This window comes from Cervus canadensis, chromosome 21, assembly GCF_019320065.1.
Source record: "Cervus canadensis isolate Bull #8, Minnesota chromosome 21, ASM1932006v1, whole genome shotgun sequence".
Classification (NCBI taxonomy): Eukaryota; Metazoa; Chordata; class Mammalia; order Artiodactyla; family Cervidae; genus Cervus; species Cervus canadensis.
In genome coordinates, this window is record NC_057406.1 from 23,060,487 (window position 1) to 23,074,015 (window position 13,529).

Genomic DNA, 13,529 nt, shown 5'->3' on the forward strand with positions numbered 1-13,529 from the left:
ATCCTTTGGCTGCGGAGAATTCTTTCAGTCACAACTACCCTGGCATGTACCCTGGGGTGACCTATTTTTTCTTTCTTTTTTTTATGTTTTTATCATTCTAAGATGTCTTATTCTGTGAATTCAGAAAATTCTGAAACTAGTTCTAGCCCTTGCTTTTCCATGATTCAGTCTACTTTTTTTCTTATTCTCGATACATGCATCTCATCTGCCTTGTTAGCCCATCTGATCAGACAGACTGCTTATCATAGCCTAAGGTTATCACAACAGTTTCCTCTAACACGGTTACGTTACACGCATCTCCTGCCTGCTCAGCTCTCACTCCTCCAGGGGTAGAACTGGGCTAGGGGCCAGGCTTGAGCCGGGGAGGGGACACACAGATTCAAACCAGCATCTTAACTGGGGTCTTTCTAACAAGTCACTAAGAGGACAACCTAGAGGCCTGAGGGTTAGGGAGGAGGCAGACAGCAGGCGAGGGGCACAGAGATTCAGAGCCGAGAAGGAGAAAAAGGCAGACATGCCGCGGTTACAGCCGCCTTACCTCTGCCGTCAGCGAGGCACCTGTTGTAACCCACGGGGCTAAAGTACTCGAAGACAAAGACGGCCACGGCCGAGACGATGAGGAGCATCACAAACATCATGACCCACACGTCAGCGCTGAATGGCTCTGGGGAAGGAGAACATCGGCACTCAGGGTTAAAACAGAACGAACGGGTCCTGATTTAGTCATGTGTTCCTTCACTCCCTGCGACGCGTCTCTTTGGGAAACACAAACCACAAGTGTGTGCCCCTTTCAGAGAGTCAGGGCCTGCGTTAGGAGGAGTAAGAGGCTGTGTCTGACTGTTTCCATTCCCCTGATAGGCATGTGGAAATTTATTTTCTTTCAAACACATGAGAAGGACAGCCTCTTGCCTGTCCTTTTTGAGATGGTAGAGATAGTTTCTGCCATGATTAGACCGATATCTGGGTTTTTGGTAAACAGTGGAACTAGAATAAGTATTGAGGTGGCCAAAAAGTTGGGCTTCCCCAGTGGTTCAGTAGTAAAGAGTCCATTTACAGTGCAGGAGCTGCAGGAGTCGCGGGTTTGATCCCTGGGTCGGTAAGATCCCCTGGAGGAGGGCATGGCAACCCACTCCAGTATTCTTGCCTGGAGAATCCCATGCACAGAGGAGCCTGGTGGGCTATAGTCTGTACGGTCGCAAAGAGTCAGACATGACTGAAGTGACTGAGCATGCACTCATGTGGCCAAAAGGTTCATTCTGATTTTTCTATAACATCCTACAGAAAAACTCAAAACGAACTTTTTGGCCAACCCTACACTAGACATGGAGTAAGTGAGTCCTGTGGGACCCACTCTTGGTTTACACCCTCATCTATATGCCACACCCCACAGTGGGACCTAGGAAAGCTTTCAGTAACATTCCAAGCCTTGCAGCCAAGTTCATTCTCAACAAACTCAGTCACTCTTAGAGGCTTGAATTGGTTCAGTAATACTTAAGTACAATGAATGACTCCCTTGCCTCCTTGCCTCACTTCTCTTGAACTTTCCTGCCTAGATTGACATTTTCAGCTTGCTTGGATATGGTGTATTTTATTAGATATCATTAGTGTATGAGACAATGTCAATGTTAAAAAAATCAATCTAAATTAAATATCAGTATCTACAACACTGGGAATGTAGCAAATAAGAGAGGAACATGATAATTAACAGTACAAGCACAATCTAGTCTTTCCAGGTGACAGGGTTGACGGGACAAGACCAGGCAAGATAGCAGGAATGTTCTACACCTGCTTTCTTTAATTTCTTTAATCATTTTTGGAGACTCTCTTCCAGCTGATCTAAATCTCTCTGGCTCAGAGGTGTCCAGTAATTGAACACTGAATTCCAGTAGCTCTCTCTCTGGAGGCCTGTGAAAAGGGACAATCACTCTTCAGTCCCACAATACAATGCTTCCTCAATTGTGCCTCAAAATAGTTCTGGCCTTTTATAGCTGTCACATCACATTGTAAACTCCGAGCTAAGTGAATTAACATGCTGTTTTCTCCATCTTCCAAATCATTAATAAAGATGAAACTGAAAAGGGGGAAAACGGACTGGAAATTCAAAAATATTTCCTTAACTTTGAAATCTACTTTACTTTTGAACTCCGAAGGGAATTATAACAGCCCAGTCACTTAATTAATTTAAAAAGAACCTTGATAAGGCACACTCCAACTGTGAAATGCAAAACCTTTCAGTGGCAGCCAGAGATGTGAGGGTGGAAGGTACAGTTCAAAGCCTCTAGACAGTAGAGTCAAACCAGTCAAGCCAAAAGGAAATAAACCCTGACTATTCATTGGAAGGACTGATGCTGAAGCTGAAGCTCCAATATTTTGGCCATCTGATGATAAGAGCTGACTCATTAGAAAAGACCCCGATACTGGGAAAGATTAAGAGCAGGGGGGAAGGGGATGGCAGAGGACGAGATGGTTGGATGGCATGTCAATGGACATGAATTTGAGCAAACTCTGGGAGATAGTGAAGGACAGAGGAGACTGGCATGCTGCAGTCCATTGGGTTGTGGAGTCAGACACAACTGAGTGACTGAACAATAAAAAAGTGGAGTAGAAATCCTCTCCTCCTTGGTTCTGACTGACTGCAATCCTACTTCAATCTCACTTTGTCCAAGATTAGGGAATAACCGAGTAAAAGCACTGTCTCTAGGCTTTCTTTCCCCTCATTAGGCCCAGGGCAACTTTCAGTACATAAAACACAAAGAAATATCTGTACTGGTCTACACAATTTAGAAAGTACCTCATCACATAGTTTCTATGGTCCTTTGATAACAGCCCTTTCATTATGGATTATTATATATATTTTACAGAACAGTAACTAAGACTCAACGGTCCCAGCCCTTTGTAAGTTCATACTCAGAAGGTGGCAGAGCCAGGTTATAAAAATTGAGGGCTTCTGAGGGCAAAAGTCTGTGCTTTTCCATTTTAAATCACGTCTTAGTCCCAGCCCACTGGACTGATTCCTGATTTAGGAGTCGAGCTCTGAAATGGCCCCACCTGTACTAGAACACAGGCTGCAAGGGCAGCCACATCTAAACTTTAATTCTGGATCTGCTCCTTACTAGCTGGGAGACTGCTGGAAAATTACATAAATGAGATTCAGTTTCCTAAGCCATAAACTGAGTATGTTAATAGTGCCAATGAAATAATATGATCGAAGTTGGTAGAGGGATGCCTGGGCCGTCCCATAATAAGTGTTCAATAAATACTGACTTGTCTTACTCCTGTAATTAACTGACTGTTCTTCCTCCACACATACACACACCCTGCCTGGCATTTCTATGTCATCCTAGAGCTACACTGAAGTGTCACTGGGTCTTCTAGTTCAGAAGTTAGAGTTAGTGCTGGGCTGACAAGATGAAAATTACAATATGGTTTATTTGTATCTTTTAATGTTTCAATTACCCTTGTAAAGGAGAAAAAGCAAATAAAATACGTAAAACTGCTCTGAGGATTAATATACATTGTGTGTCCTATCCAATAACATTTCACATAAAATTGGCAGGGCGAGAGTCGCTTTACTGTGAGTAAGAGGTTAGTTGAGAAATCTGAGTAATTATAGAAAAATTCTCTGGAATCTGTAACTCTGCCTTGGAGTGTGTTCCTTCAATAATTCTCCCCAGATTGAAGCTGAAAGAAGTGTTAGTTGTTGTCTATTCCAACATCCTCACAAAAGAGTATTAATGTCCTTTAGAGAGATGGTGACTGGCCCAAGGGCTTTCAGCTTGTTTAGGACCAAACCAACTTCCTATCTCCTAGCCAATGGTTTGTTTTCAAGGTGACATTTTATTTTCCAATCCCTTGCTCTCACAGCCCCGGCAAAAAAAAATATGGAGTATGAGCTCACAAAAGACCTCATCTAATTGAAATCTTGGCCTCATCTCACCCGGTCTTATATCATATGGAAGGCTTTTGACACATAAGTGATGCTGGAGAGTGAGGTACAGGTTCCTATGGGGAGGGGTGGGGGATAGGTTAGGGTCAGAATAGCTTGATTTGGCAAAGCCTCTGAAAATTAATGTGAAGGCAGAAAACCTTTTTTTTTTTTTTTTGTAGCACTGAGCTCCATTCTTGAAGATAATTTGAAATAAATAGGTATTTGAATGATATCCAGAATTAGAAGTTATTAAAGCAGGAAGCAGCTTCAGAGATCAGCTAGTCAAAATGCCTTCTTCTACGGATGAGTGTCAAAGGCTGAGTGCCAAAGAACTGATGCTTTCGAATTGCGGTGCCTGAGAAAACTCTCGAGAGTCCCTTGGACAGCGAGGAGATCAAACCAGTCAATCTTAAAGGAAATCAAACCTGAATAGTCACTGGAGGGACTGGTGCTGAAGCTCCAATATTTTGGCCACCTGATGCTAAAGGCTGACTCACTGGAAAAGACCCTGATGGTGGTAAAGACTAAAGGCAAAAGGAGAAGGAGGTGGCAGGGGATAAGATGGTTAGATAGTATCTCTGACTCAATGGACATGAATCTGAGCAAACTCCAGGAGACAGTGAAAGACAGGGGAGCCTGGCGTGCTGCAGTCCATGGGGTTGGGAAGAGTCGCACACAACTTAGCAAGTGAACAACAACAATAATGGATGAAGAAACTGGGCCCCAGCATGGAGTAAGCTTATTCTAGGTTCAATGATAGGAAGAGGCAGGAGTGGGACTCAAGTAGGATCCCTTGCTACCAGTCCTGCACTGTTGTGTGTGGTTTTTTTTTAATAGGGAATGATGCCTTCCTATTTTTGAGGGTGGTCTTCAGTTTCCATGCTGGAGAAAGGTCAGTTCTGAGATCCCCACAATGAAATCCCTGGCTGAGGGAAGCTCCTGGCAAACCAGTTCCTGACTGAGAGAGTCTGGCCTGTCCCTGCATCCATGTTCTTCACACCTGCAAGCCCATCACTCACCTAAGAAGGCAGAAGGTGAGACGGTCCCATTGCTGCGTGACACCATGACGCTGATGCCAGTCTCTATGAAGGGCACGGAGAAATCGACCACCTCCGATCGCTCCTCGTTGATGGTCAGCGACCCCACTGCCATATAGGCCCTCTTCATGACCACCTGAGGAAAAAGGTGCGAGGCTCCAGATAAGAGTGCCCAGGGAGGTGAGGGGTCAACATGGGGAAAATATTCGGGCCCTAGAGTGCCTCCCTTTGCATAGTGGGAACAGTACATTTCATTTACAGTCATCCCTCAGTGTCCCCAGGTACCAACTCCTGCCATGGATACCAACACCTGAGGATCTTTAAGTCCCTCCTTATCTTCAGATTCCACCAACTGCCGCTCGTAAACATAGGACAGGATCTGTGGTTGGTTGAATCCCAAGATGCAAAACCCACAGGTAAGGTGGGCCGATGATGTATTTATTGAGAAAAATCCATGCATAAATGGAGCCACACAGTTTAAACCTATGTTGTTCAAGAGTCAACTGTACTATTTTGTATTTTCTAGATAGCTGGCGGGGTGGGGGGTGGGGGTTGGGGAGGTTCCCTGGTGGCTCAGTGTTAAAGAATTCGCCTGCCAATGCAGGAGACAGGAGTTCGATCCCTGGGTCAGGAAGTTAGCCTGTAGAAGAAAATGGCAGCCCACTCCAGTATTCTTGTCTGGGAAATTCCATGGACGGAGGAGCCTGGCAGGCTACAGTCCATAGGGTGGCAAAAGAGTTGGAAATGACTGAATGGGTAAACAACAACAGCAGGAAGCTGCTCTATAGTGCAGGGAGCTCAGCTCAGAGCTCTGTGATCACCTATAGGGGTGGGATGGAGGGTGAGAGGGAGGCAGAATAGAGAGGGGATATAGGCTTACATATAACTGATTCATGACGTTATACAGCGGAAATGAACACAATATTGTAAAAGCAGGTATTCTCCAATAAAAATGCTGATTGTGAAATAGGCATTTTTTTATATTAGATGAAATAAATGAAACATGGAAATGGCCCTTAACTCCTGACACTCACCTCTCCAATCATACCATTCCAGGTTCCATTGATTTTCTTCCCATGCTTGCCATTGGTAACCAGGTAAAGATCATAGGTGAACTTCACAGATTTAGAAATTTTCTTAAGGATATCAATACAGAACCCCTTGCAGCACTTTTTGATGTAACCTGGCTCCTCATCTGTTTTATTTCTGACCGGGTAAAGAAACAAAAAAAACAAAAACCAGGCTTTTACACAAGAGGCAAAATATTACCCTTTGCCATTAAAACTCCAACCACAAAGCGGGCGCCCCTTCACAGCTCAGCACAATTTATATCAGGCCTGAGTGAGGACATAAATCAGAACACAGAACTAAAATAATCTCATTATCTCATCACACTGGACCATGTTTTCTCATAATTTTCAATGTTCCTTTGAATATAAAATGCATCAGGAAAATACAGATATCCGAAGGGTTCAGCTAGATGAATTTTCATACATGGAACTCAAACATTTAACCAGAACCCAAATCCAGATACAGAAGAGTTACCAGCACCTTAGAGGCCTCTTGATCTCCCTTCCAGACCCTTTCCACCCTCGCCAAAAACGAACCATTATCCTGCCTTCTAACAACATAAGATTAGTTTTATCTATTTCCCAAAATGTTTCTAAATCTCACAATGTCAAGACATGCTGACCGGAAAAAAACATCTTTCAAAGCCAATGTAAATTTAAATCTCCATGAACTTGAATCTCATGGAGACCCAGGCAAAGCCTCAGAAATGATAACAGGTTTAGTGGCAATTCTCCCGGGTCACAATCTGGATAGAACCAGATGCCAGACCACAGGGCTGCCGGAAACCCCATCACGCAACAGCAACAGGATTCAGACATGGCGCCCAATCAATTCTGTGCCTCGGATCCCAGCCTGGTGCCAACGGCTGGGGCCAATCTGACTGTCCCAGGCCCCACTCCCTCCCCAGAGCCCCGGGGAAGGTGACATACTCAGAGATGATGCGCTTTTGGCAGGGGACCGTGTTCCTCATGCAGGTTCCACTCAGAGGGTCCACGCTCTCCACAATGACGAATGGGGCTTCCTCCAGTGTTACGATGCTCAGGTGGTCATCCTCCTGTTCTTCCGTCTCAGGGCACATTCGGGGCCACACGTAGTACTTCATCTGCAGGGACTTGTCTTTCCACTTCCCTACCTGCACAGGGATAAAGGCAAGACTCAGAAACCACTGGCGGAGACAGGGTGGCCTCTCCTGGCATCACCTAACCAGCTGTTAAATGAAAGTCAAAGATGCTGGCTTTGTCCATGTGCTCAGGATGAGAATACTGTGTCTGGATCTAAGGAAGGCAGGATATTCATTTACTCACCCATGTACCAAATGTGAAAAGAGGGCCTACTATGTGCTGGACACGCTGCTAAGCCCTGGGGGTCAAAGAAGCCCTGCCCTTCATCAAGCTCACATGGAGTGAAGGAGTCAAAGTGTAATCGAATGTTGACAGTGCCCAGTGACAAGTGCAAAAACTGACGCATGTCTCAGTGCTGGGAGGAGGCCAGAGCTGCCTGCCTGGAGTGCCTGGCGGTATTTCTCCTTAACTGTAGTGAGGAGTGGGATGATGAGAGCAGAGTGCAGTTCTGGAAAGGTCAACAGAGCGACTGGAGCAAGTAATCCAGAAGGATGTGTTTTGGCCCGTGCCAGAGGTCCAGGGGGGAGCCATGTGGACAACTGGGTGGATCTGAATTGGAATAAAACGGTGAGTCAGGATGAAAGACTAGAGCACATATTGCCTAGGGAAGGGAGTGTGATCGTGGGGGTGACGAATGTCACAGGTCAATGCAGATAGGCACCTGCTGGACTGGGTGGGTGCCCCAGGGGGAATCAGAGAGGTCTCTCTGTGAGCTGTCACATGTGGCCACAAGGGCCGTGTGCCCCCATGTCACACACTCCAGTGTAAAGATGGGTGCCCCTGGCATCAGGCACATGGTGGCCCTGCTGCCAGGCACTGGGAGAAATGTGTGGGTTCCATTCCTTTTTAAAAGAGCCATTCATTCCTGTTTTTATAATAGAATCTGCACGCCTTGCTGGTAAGGTTCCTGCTCTCACTCTATCATTGAGTTTACTGAAGAAAAAGGAAACACCTTTTAATTTTCTAAAACCAAACATCTTCAATTAGCACCACGAATTATAGATGGCAAGTTCCCGCATTTTCCCAGTCTATAATTTGCTCCATGCAGCAAAGCAAATTAGTAGCACAGGTGAGGCTCCAAAACTACAGAACGACTTAATTTACGAACCTCGAAAACCAACAAGGAGCAATAAATGGGCAGGACTGCATACACTTCCAAGCAAACGGGCTTAGATCTCCACATGAATACAAAACTCAAAGTCACTTCTTCGTTTCTGCGTTTGTCTACACTTCAGTTTCTACCTAGTGCCTCCCTAGGTGCGGTCTATACCTCCCCCCAGAATGTCTGGTGGGCATTGCCTACTTTCATGCCCAAGTTAGGCTGTATAGCCACCGCCTCTGTTCTCCTGTGTCACTCAGCATGGGCAGTGGCTTGGTGGCCTGGCTTCTCTTGCTTGGCATTAACCTTGATGCTAGTTCTCTTCCAAGCATGTTAGCCATATTTCACATCTGTTCAGAATTAGGCCCTGAAGCAAACATGGCTTCCCTTTACACATCTAGTCTCTTCCATACTGCTGGTCCTGACTTTGGTGCAAGTTTGTTTTTCTTCATATTGCTAAGACTACTCATTTCTAAAATGAAAATGTTCAAATAGCTTCATATTGCTAAGACTACTTATTTCTAAAACAAAAATGTCCATGTGGAGATCTTAATAATGTCTTTTGTGTGTGATATGGGGGACGTGGGGTTTGGAGAAGGGAGGCCCCAGCCCTGAGAGGCCGATGACACTGGGTCATGGCCCTATCCAAGCAGCCCTAGTTTCCCCAGTGGCCAAATTGACATTTTCTGCATATTCCATTATGTGAAAAAGATTGGGAAGCCCCAAACTATCTATTTTTATTTTTTCACTGCTACTGTGTTACCCCAATAGTCTCACTGAATTTTCTTCTTTAAACCCAAATGTCTTCTCTTCCATCTTTATTGCTATACCAATGGTCTGGAAGCCTATTCTGGGATCACTGTGGGCAACATCAAACCTCACATAACATGTTGCTAGCATCCACCGAGGACACTGCTGCCAGATGGATCTTCTTAAAACATCGTATCATCATATAATTCCTATTCAAAAATTTCAACAACCTTCCACAACTCTCAGGATTGTGTTCAGGCTTGTCAGCTAGATGGTCGAGGTCTGGGCATTGAGTCTAATCTATCTTGGTATCGTTAACTTCACTATTTTGAAACATACATCTCTTGTTAAAATCAGAAAAGGAAGTCAGTTTAGGAAGTTCACCTAGGTTAATCAGGAACAGGTTTCAACAAGTTGGCTACATTTTCTTTTCTGATAGCTTGGCTTTATTGGTGAAACAAAAATGCTGCAGACATAGCATGCCGGCAAGTTTTTTCATGAAACTTGTGAACAAGAGGGAATATAATACAGATCCTTATATACTTGATAGATTTGAAAGGAGTTTAAAATCTATACCCAAAGAGAAAAAAAATATGAGATCATTTAATGAATCAACGCCAACACAGAAAGAGGTCTCTAGCAACATGTCTGGAGACTCTGTTTTTAGAAGGGGCCTGGATAGTGTTTCAGAAAACAAAATAAAAGTCATGCTCACCCAGTTGCAGATAACACAAACTAGAACGGATAGAAGATAGACTGCAATGCAGAATTAAGGTAGGAAGCAACACAAATTCGCGGGAATAATGGATTGAATGAAATGGAAAAAAATTCAACAGTATTTATACTAATGTCTAGCATTTAGATTTTTTAAAGCAACTGTACAGTACTGAAAAGGAGCTATTTCAAGGAACAGCAGTCTACATGAGCTATTGCCACGAAAAATGGTATATTTCCAGACTTTAGAGCGTTCAGCACACAGGGCAAGGGGAGGGAGTAGGTGATCCTACCCGGCTCTGTGTTCATCATATCACAGCTGGAGAGCTAGGTTCTGATCCTGCAGTTCTATGATCCATCAGTTTTTATTTACTATCTCATTCTCATTTCCCCAGCAATCATCTGCTCACATGGTCTCCTCTAGCACTCTTTTTTTCCCAACTTCCTGTCAAGCTCGCTGGATCACATCCGTGCTTCATTTCAATGCAATGCAACTGACGTCAACTGCACATCAGTTCTGTGCCAGGCACTGAGTTACGTGCTAAAGAAAAGAACACCAGGCCATGTTTACTGAGGGCTTAGTATGTGCTGGGTACTAACCACATCCAGGAATCTCATGAATCGCCACAGTGAGCTTATGAGATGGAGGATGCAATTTAAGGTCTCATTTTACAGGTGAGATCAGAGAGTTCTGATGACTTGCTCATGGTAGCAAGGTAAGTGAGCACAGTGTTGGCTCTGAAGCTGACCAGCCTGATTCCAGAGCCCAGGCTCCCACCCACCACCCTGAACTGCTTCTCGGAAAATGAAGGAGTAAGACATGGTCCTTTGTCCTTCAAGGACAGTCTCCTGGGGAAAGACACTGTGCAAATTTCCTTCAGTCATGTCTGACTCTTTGCAACCCTATGGATTGCAGCCTGCCACGCTCCCCTGTCCACAGGATTCTCCAAGCAAGAACACTGCAGTAGGTTGCCATGCCCTCTTCCAGGGGATCATACTAACCCAGGGATCGAACCTGCATCTCTTATATCTCCTGCATTGGCAGGCAGGTTCTTTACCATTAGCATCATCTGGGAAAGACACTCAGTCAGTTCAGTCACTCAGTCATGTCCAAATCTTTGTGACTCCCTGGACTGCAGCAGGCCAGACTTCCCTGTCCATCACCGACTCCCACAGCTTTCTCAAACTCATGTCCATCGAGTTGGTGATGCCATTCAACCATCTCATCCTCTGTCATCCCCTTTTCCTCCTCTCTTCAATCTCTCCCAGCATCAGGGTCTTTTTTAATGAGTCAGTTCTTTGCATCAAGTGGCCAAAGCATTGGAGTTTCAGCTTCAGCATCAGTCTTTCCGATGAATATTCAGGACTGATTTCCTTGAGGATCGACTGGTTTGATCTCCTTGCAGTCCAAGGGACTCTCAAGAGTCTTCTCCAACACCACAGTTCAAAAGCATCAATTCTTTGGCACTCAGCCTTCTTTATGGTCCAACTCTCATATCCATACATGACTACTGGAAAAACCATAGCTTTGACTAGATGGACCTTTGTCGGCAAAGTAATGTCTCTGCTTTTTAATATGCTGTTTAGGTTGGTCATGGCTTTTCTTCCAAGGAGCAAGTGTCTTTTAATTTCATAGCTGCAGTCACCATCTGCAGTGATTTTGGAGCCCCTCAAAATAAAGTCTCTCACTGTTTCCATTGTTTCCCCATCTATTTGCCATGAAGTGATGGGACAGGAGGCCATGATCTTCATTTTTTAAATGTTGAGTTTTAATGCAACTTTTTCACTCTCCTCTTTCACTTTCACCAAGAGGCTCTTTAGTTCTTTTTCATTTTCTGCCATAAGGGTGGTGTCATCAGCATATCTGAGGTTATTGCTATTTCTCCCAGCAATCCTGATTCCAGCTTGTGCTTCATCCAGCCCAGCATTTCTCATGATGTACTCTGCATATAAGTTAAATAAGTAGGGTGACAATAATCAGCCTTGAGTACTCCTTTCCCAATTTGGAACCAGTATTTTGTTCCATGTCTGGTTCTAACTGTTGATTCTTGAGTTGCATACAGATTTCTCAGGAGGCAGATAAGGTGGTCTGGTATTCCCATCTTTTGAAGAATTTTCCACAGTCTGTTGTGATCCATACAGTCAAAGGCTTTGATGTAGTCAATAAAGCAGAAGTAGATGTTTTTCTGGAACTCTCTTGCTTTTTCTACGGTCCAACAGATGTTGGCAATTTGATCTCTGGTTCATCTGCCTTTTCTAAATCCAGCTTGAACATCTGAAGTTCAGGGTCACGTACTGCGAAGCCTCACTTGGAGAATTCTGAGCATTACTTTGCTAGCGTGTGAGATGAGTGCAACTGTGTGGTAGTTTGAACACTTTGGCATTGCCTTTCTTTGGGATTGGAATGAAAACTGACCTTTTCCAGTCCTGTGGCCACTGCTGAGTTTTCCAAGTTTGCTGGCATATTGAGTGCAGCACTGTAACAGCATCATCTTTTAGGATTTGAAATAGCTCAGCTGGAATTCTATCACCTCCACTTGTTTTGTTTGTAGTGATGCTTCCTAAGGCCCACTTGACTTTGCATTCCAAGATATCTGGCTCTAGCTGAGTGATCACACCATCGTGGTTATCTGGATCATGATCTTTTTTGTCTATTTCTTCTGTGTATTCTTGCCACCTCTTCTTAATATCTTCTGTTTCTGTTAGGTCCATACCATGTCTGCCCTTTATTGTGCCCATCTTTGCATGAAATGTTCCCTTGGTATCTCTAATTTTCTTGACGAGATCTCTAGTCTTTCCCATTCTATTGTTTTCCTCTATTTCTTTGCACTGATCACTGAGGAAGGCTTTCTTATCCCTACTTTACTATTCTTTGGAACTCTGCATTCAAATGGGAATATATTTCCTTTTCTCCTTTGTCTTTTGCTTCTCTTCTTTTCACAGCTATTTGTAAGGCCTCCTCAGGCAACCATTTTGCCTTTTTGCATTTCTTTTCCATGGGGATGGTCTTGATCACTGCTTCCCATACAATGTCACGAACCTCTGTCCATAGTTCTTCAGACTCTGACTATCAGATCTAATCCCTTGAATCTATTTCTCACTTCCACTGTATAATCATAAGGGATTTGATTTAGGTCATACCTGAATGGTCTAGTGGTTTTCTGTACTTTCTTCAATTTAAGTTTGAATTTGACAATAAGGAGTTCATGATCTGGGCCACAGTCAGTTCCTGGTCTTGTTTTTGCTAACTGTATAGGGCTGCTCCACCTTTGGCTGTGAAGAATATAATCAATCTGATTTCGGTATTGACCATCAGGTGATGTCCATGTGTGGAGTCTTCTCTTGTGTTGTTGGAAAAGGGTGTTTGCTATGACCAGTGCATTCTCTTGGCAAAACTGTGTTAGCTTTTGCCCTTCTTAATTTTGTACTTCAAGGACAAATTTGCCTGTTACTCCAGATATCTCTTGACTTGGTACTTTTGCATTCCAGTCTCCTAGGATGAAAAGAACATCTTTTTTGGGTGATAGTTCTAAAAGGTCTTGTAGGTCTTCATAGAACCATTCAACTTCAGCTTCTTCAGCATTACTGGTTGGGGCATAGACTTGGATTACTGTGCTATTGAATGGTTTGCCTCAGAAACGAACAGATATCATTCTGTTGTTTTTGAGATTGCACCCAAGTACTGCATTTCAGACTCTTTTTTTGACCATGAGGGCTATTATAAGGGCTACTATGAGGGAAAGAAACTAGCTACTGACAATAGTATCAAGTCAGGCTTTGCTAATTACCCTAATAAAAGGTATTAAAAA

The 13,529-nt window shown here is 44.0% G+C and overlaps 1 protein-coding gene across 1 annotated transcript in view; it reads right to left on the reverse strand.

The window, feature by feature from the left end:
- GRIN2B (glutamate ionotropic receptor NMDA type subunit 2B) overlaps positions 1–13,529 on the reverse strand; it is a 482,648-nt gene that overhangs the window by 54,670 nt on the left and 414,449 nt on the right. The window contains exons 7-10 of the mRNA XM_043441483.1: positions 6,966–7,168; positions 6,000–6,171; positions 4,948–5,101; positions 539–664 (exon numbers count right to left, since the gene is read on the reverse strand). Coding sequence (XP_043297418.1) covers positions 539–664; positions 4,948–5,101; positions 6,000–6,171; positions 6,966–7,168 — 655 coding nt within the window. The remainder of the gene's footprint in view (positions 1–538; positions 665–4,947; positions 5,102–5,999; positions 6,172–6,965; positions 7,169–13,529) is intronic.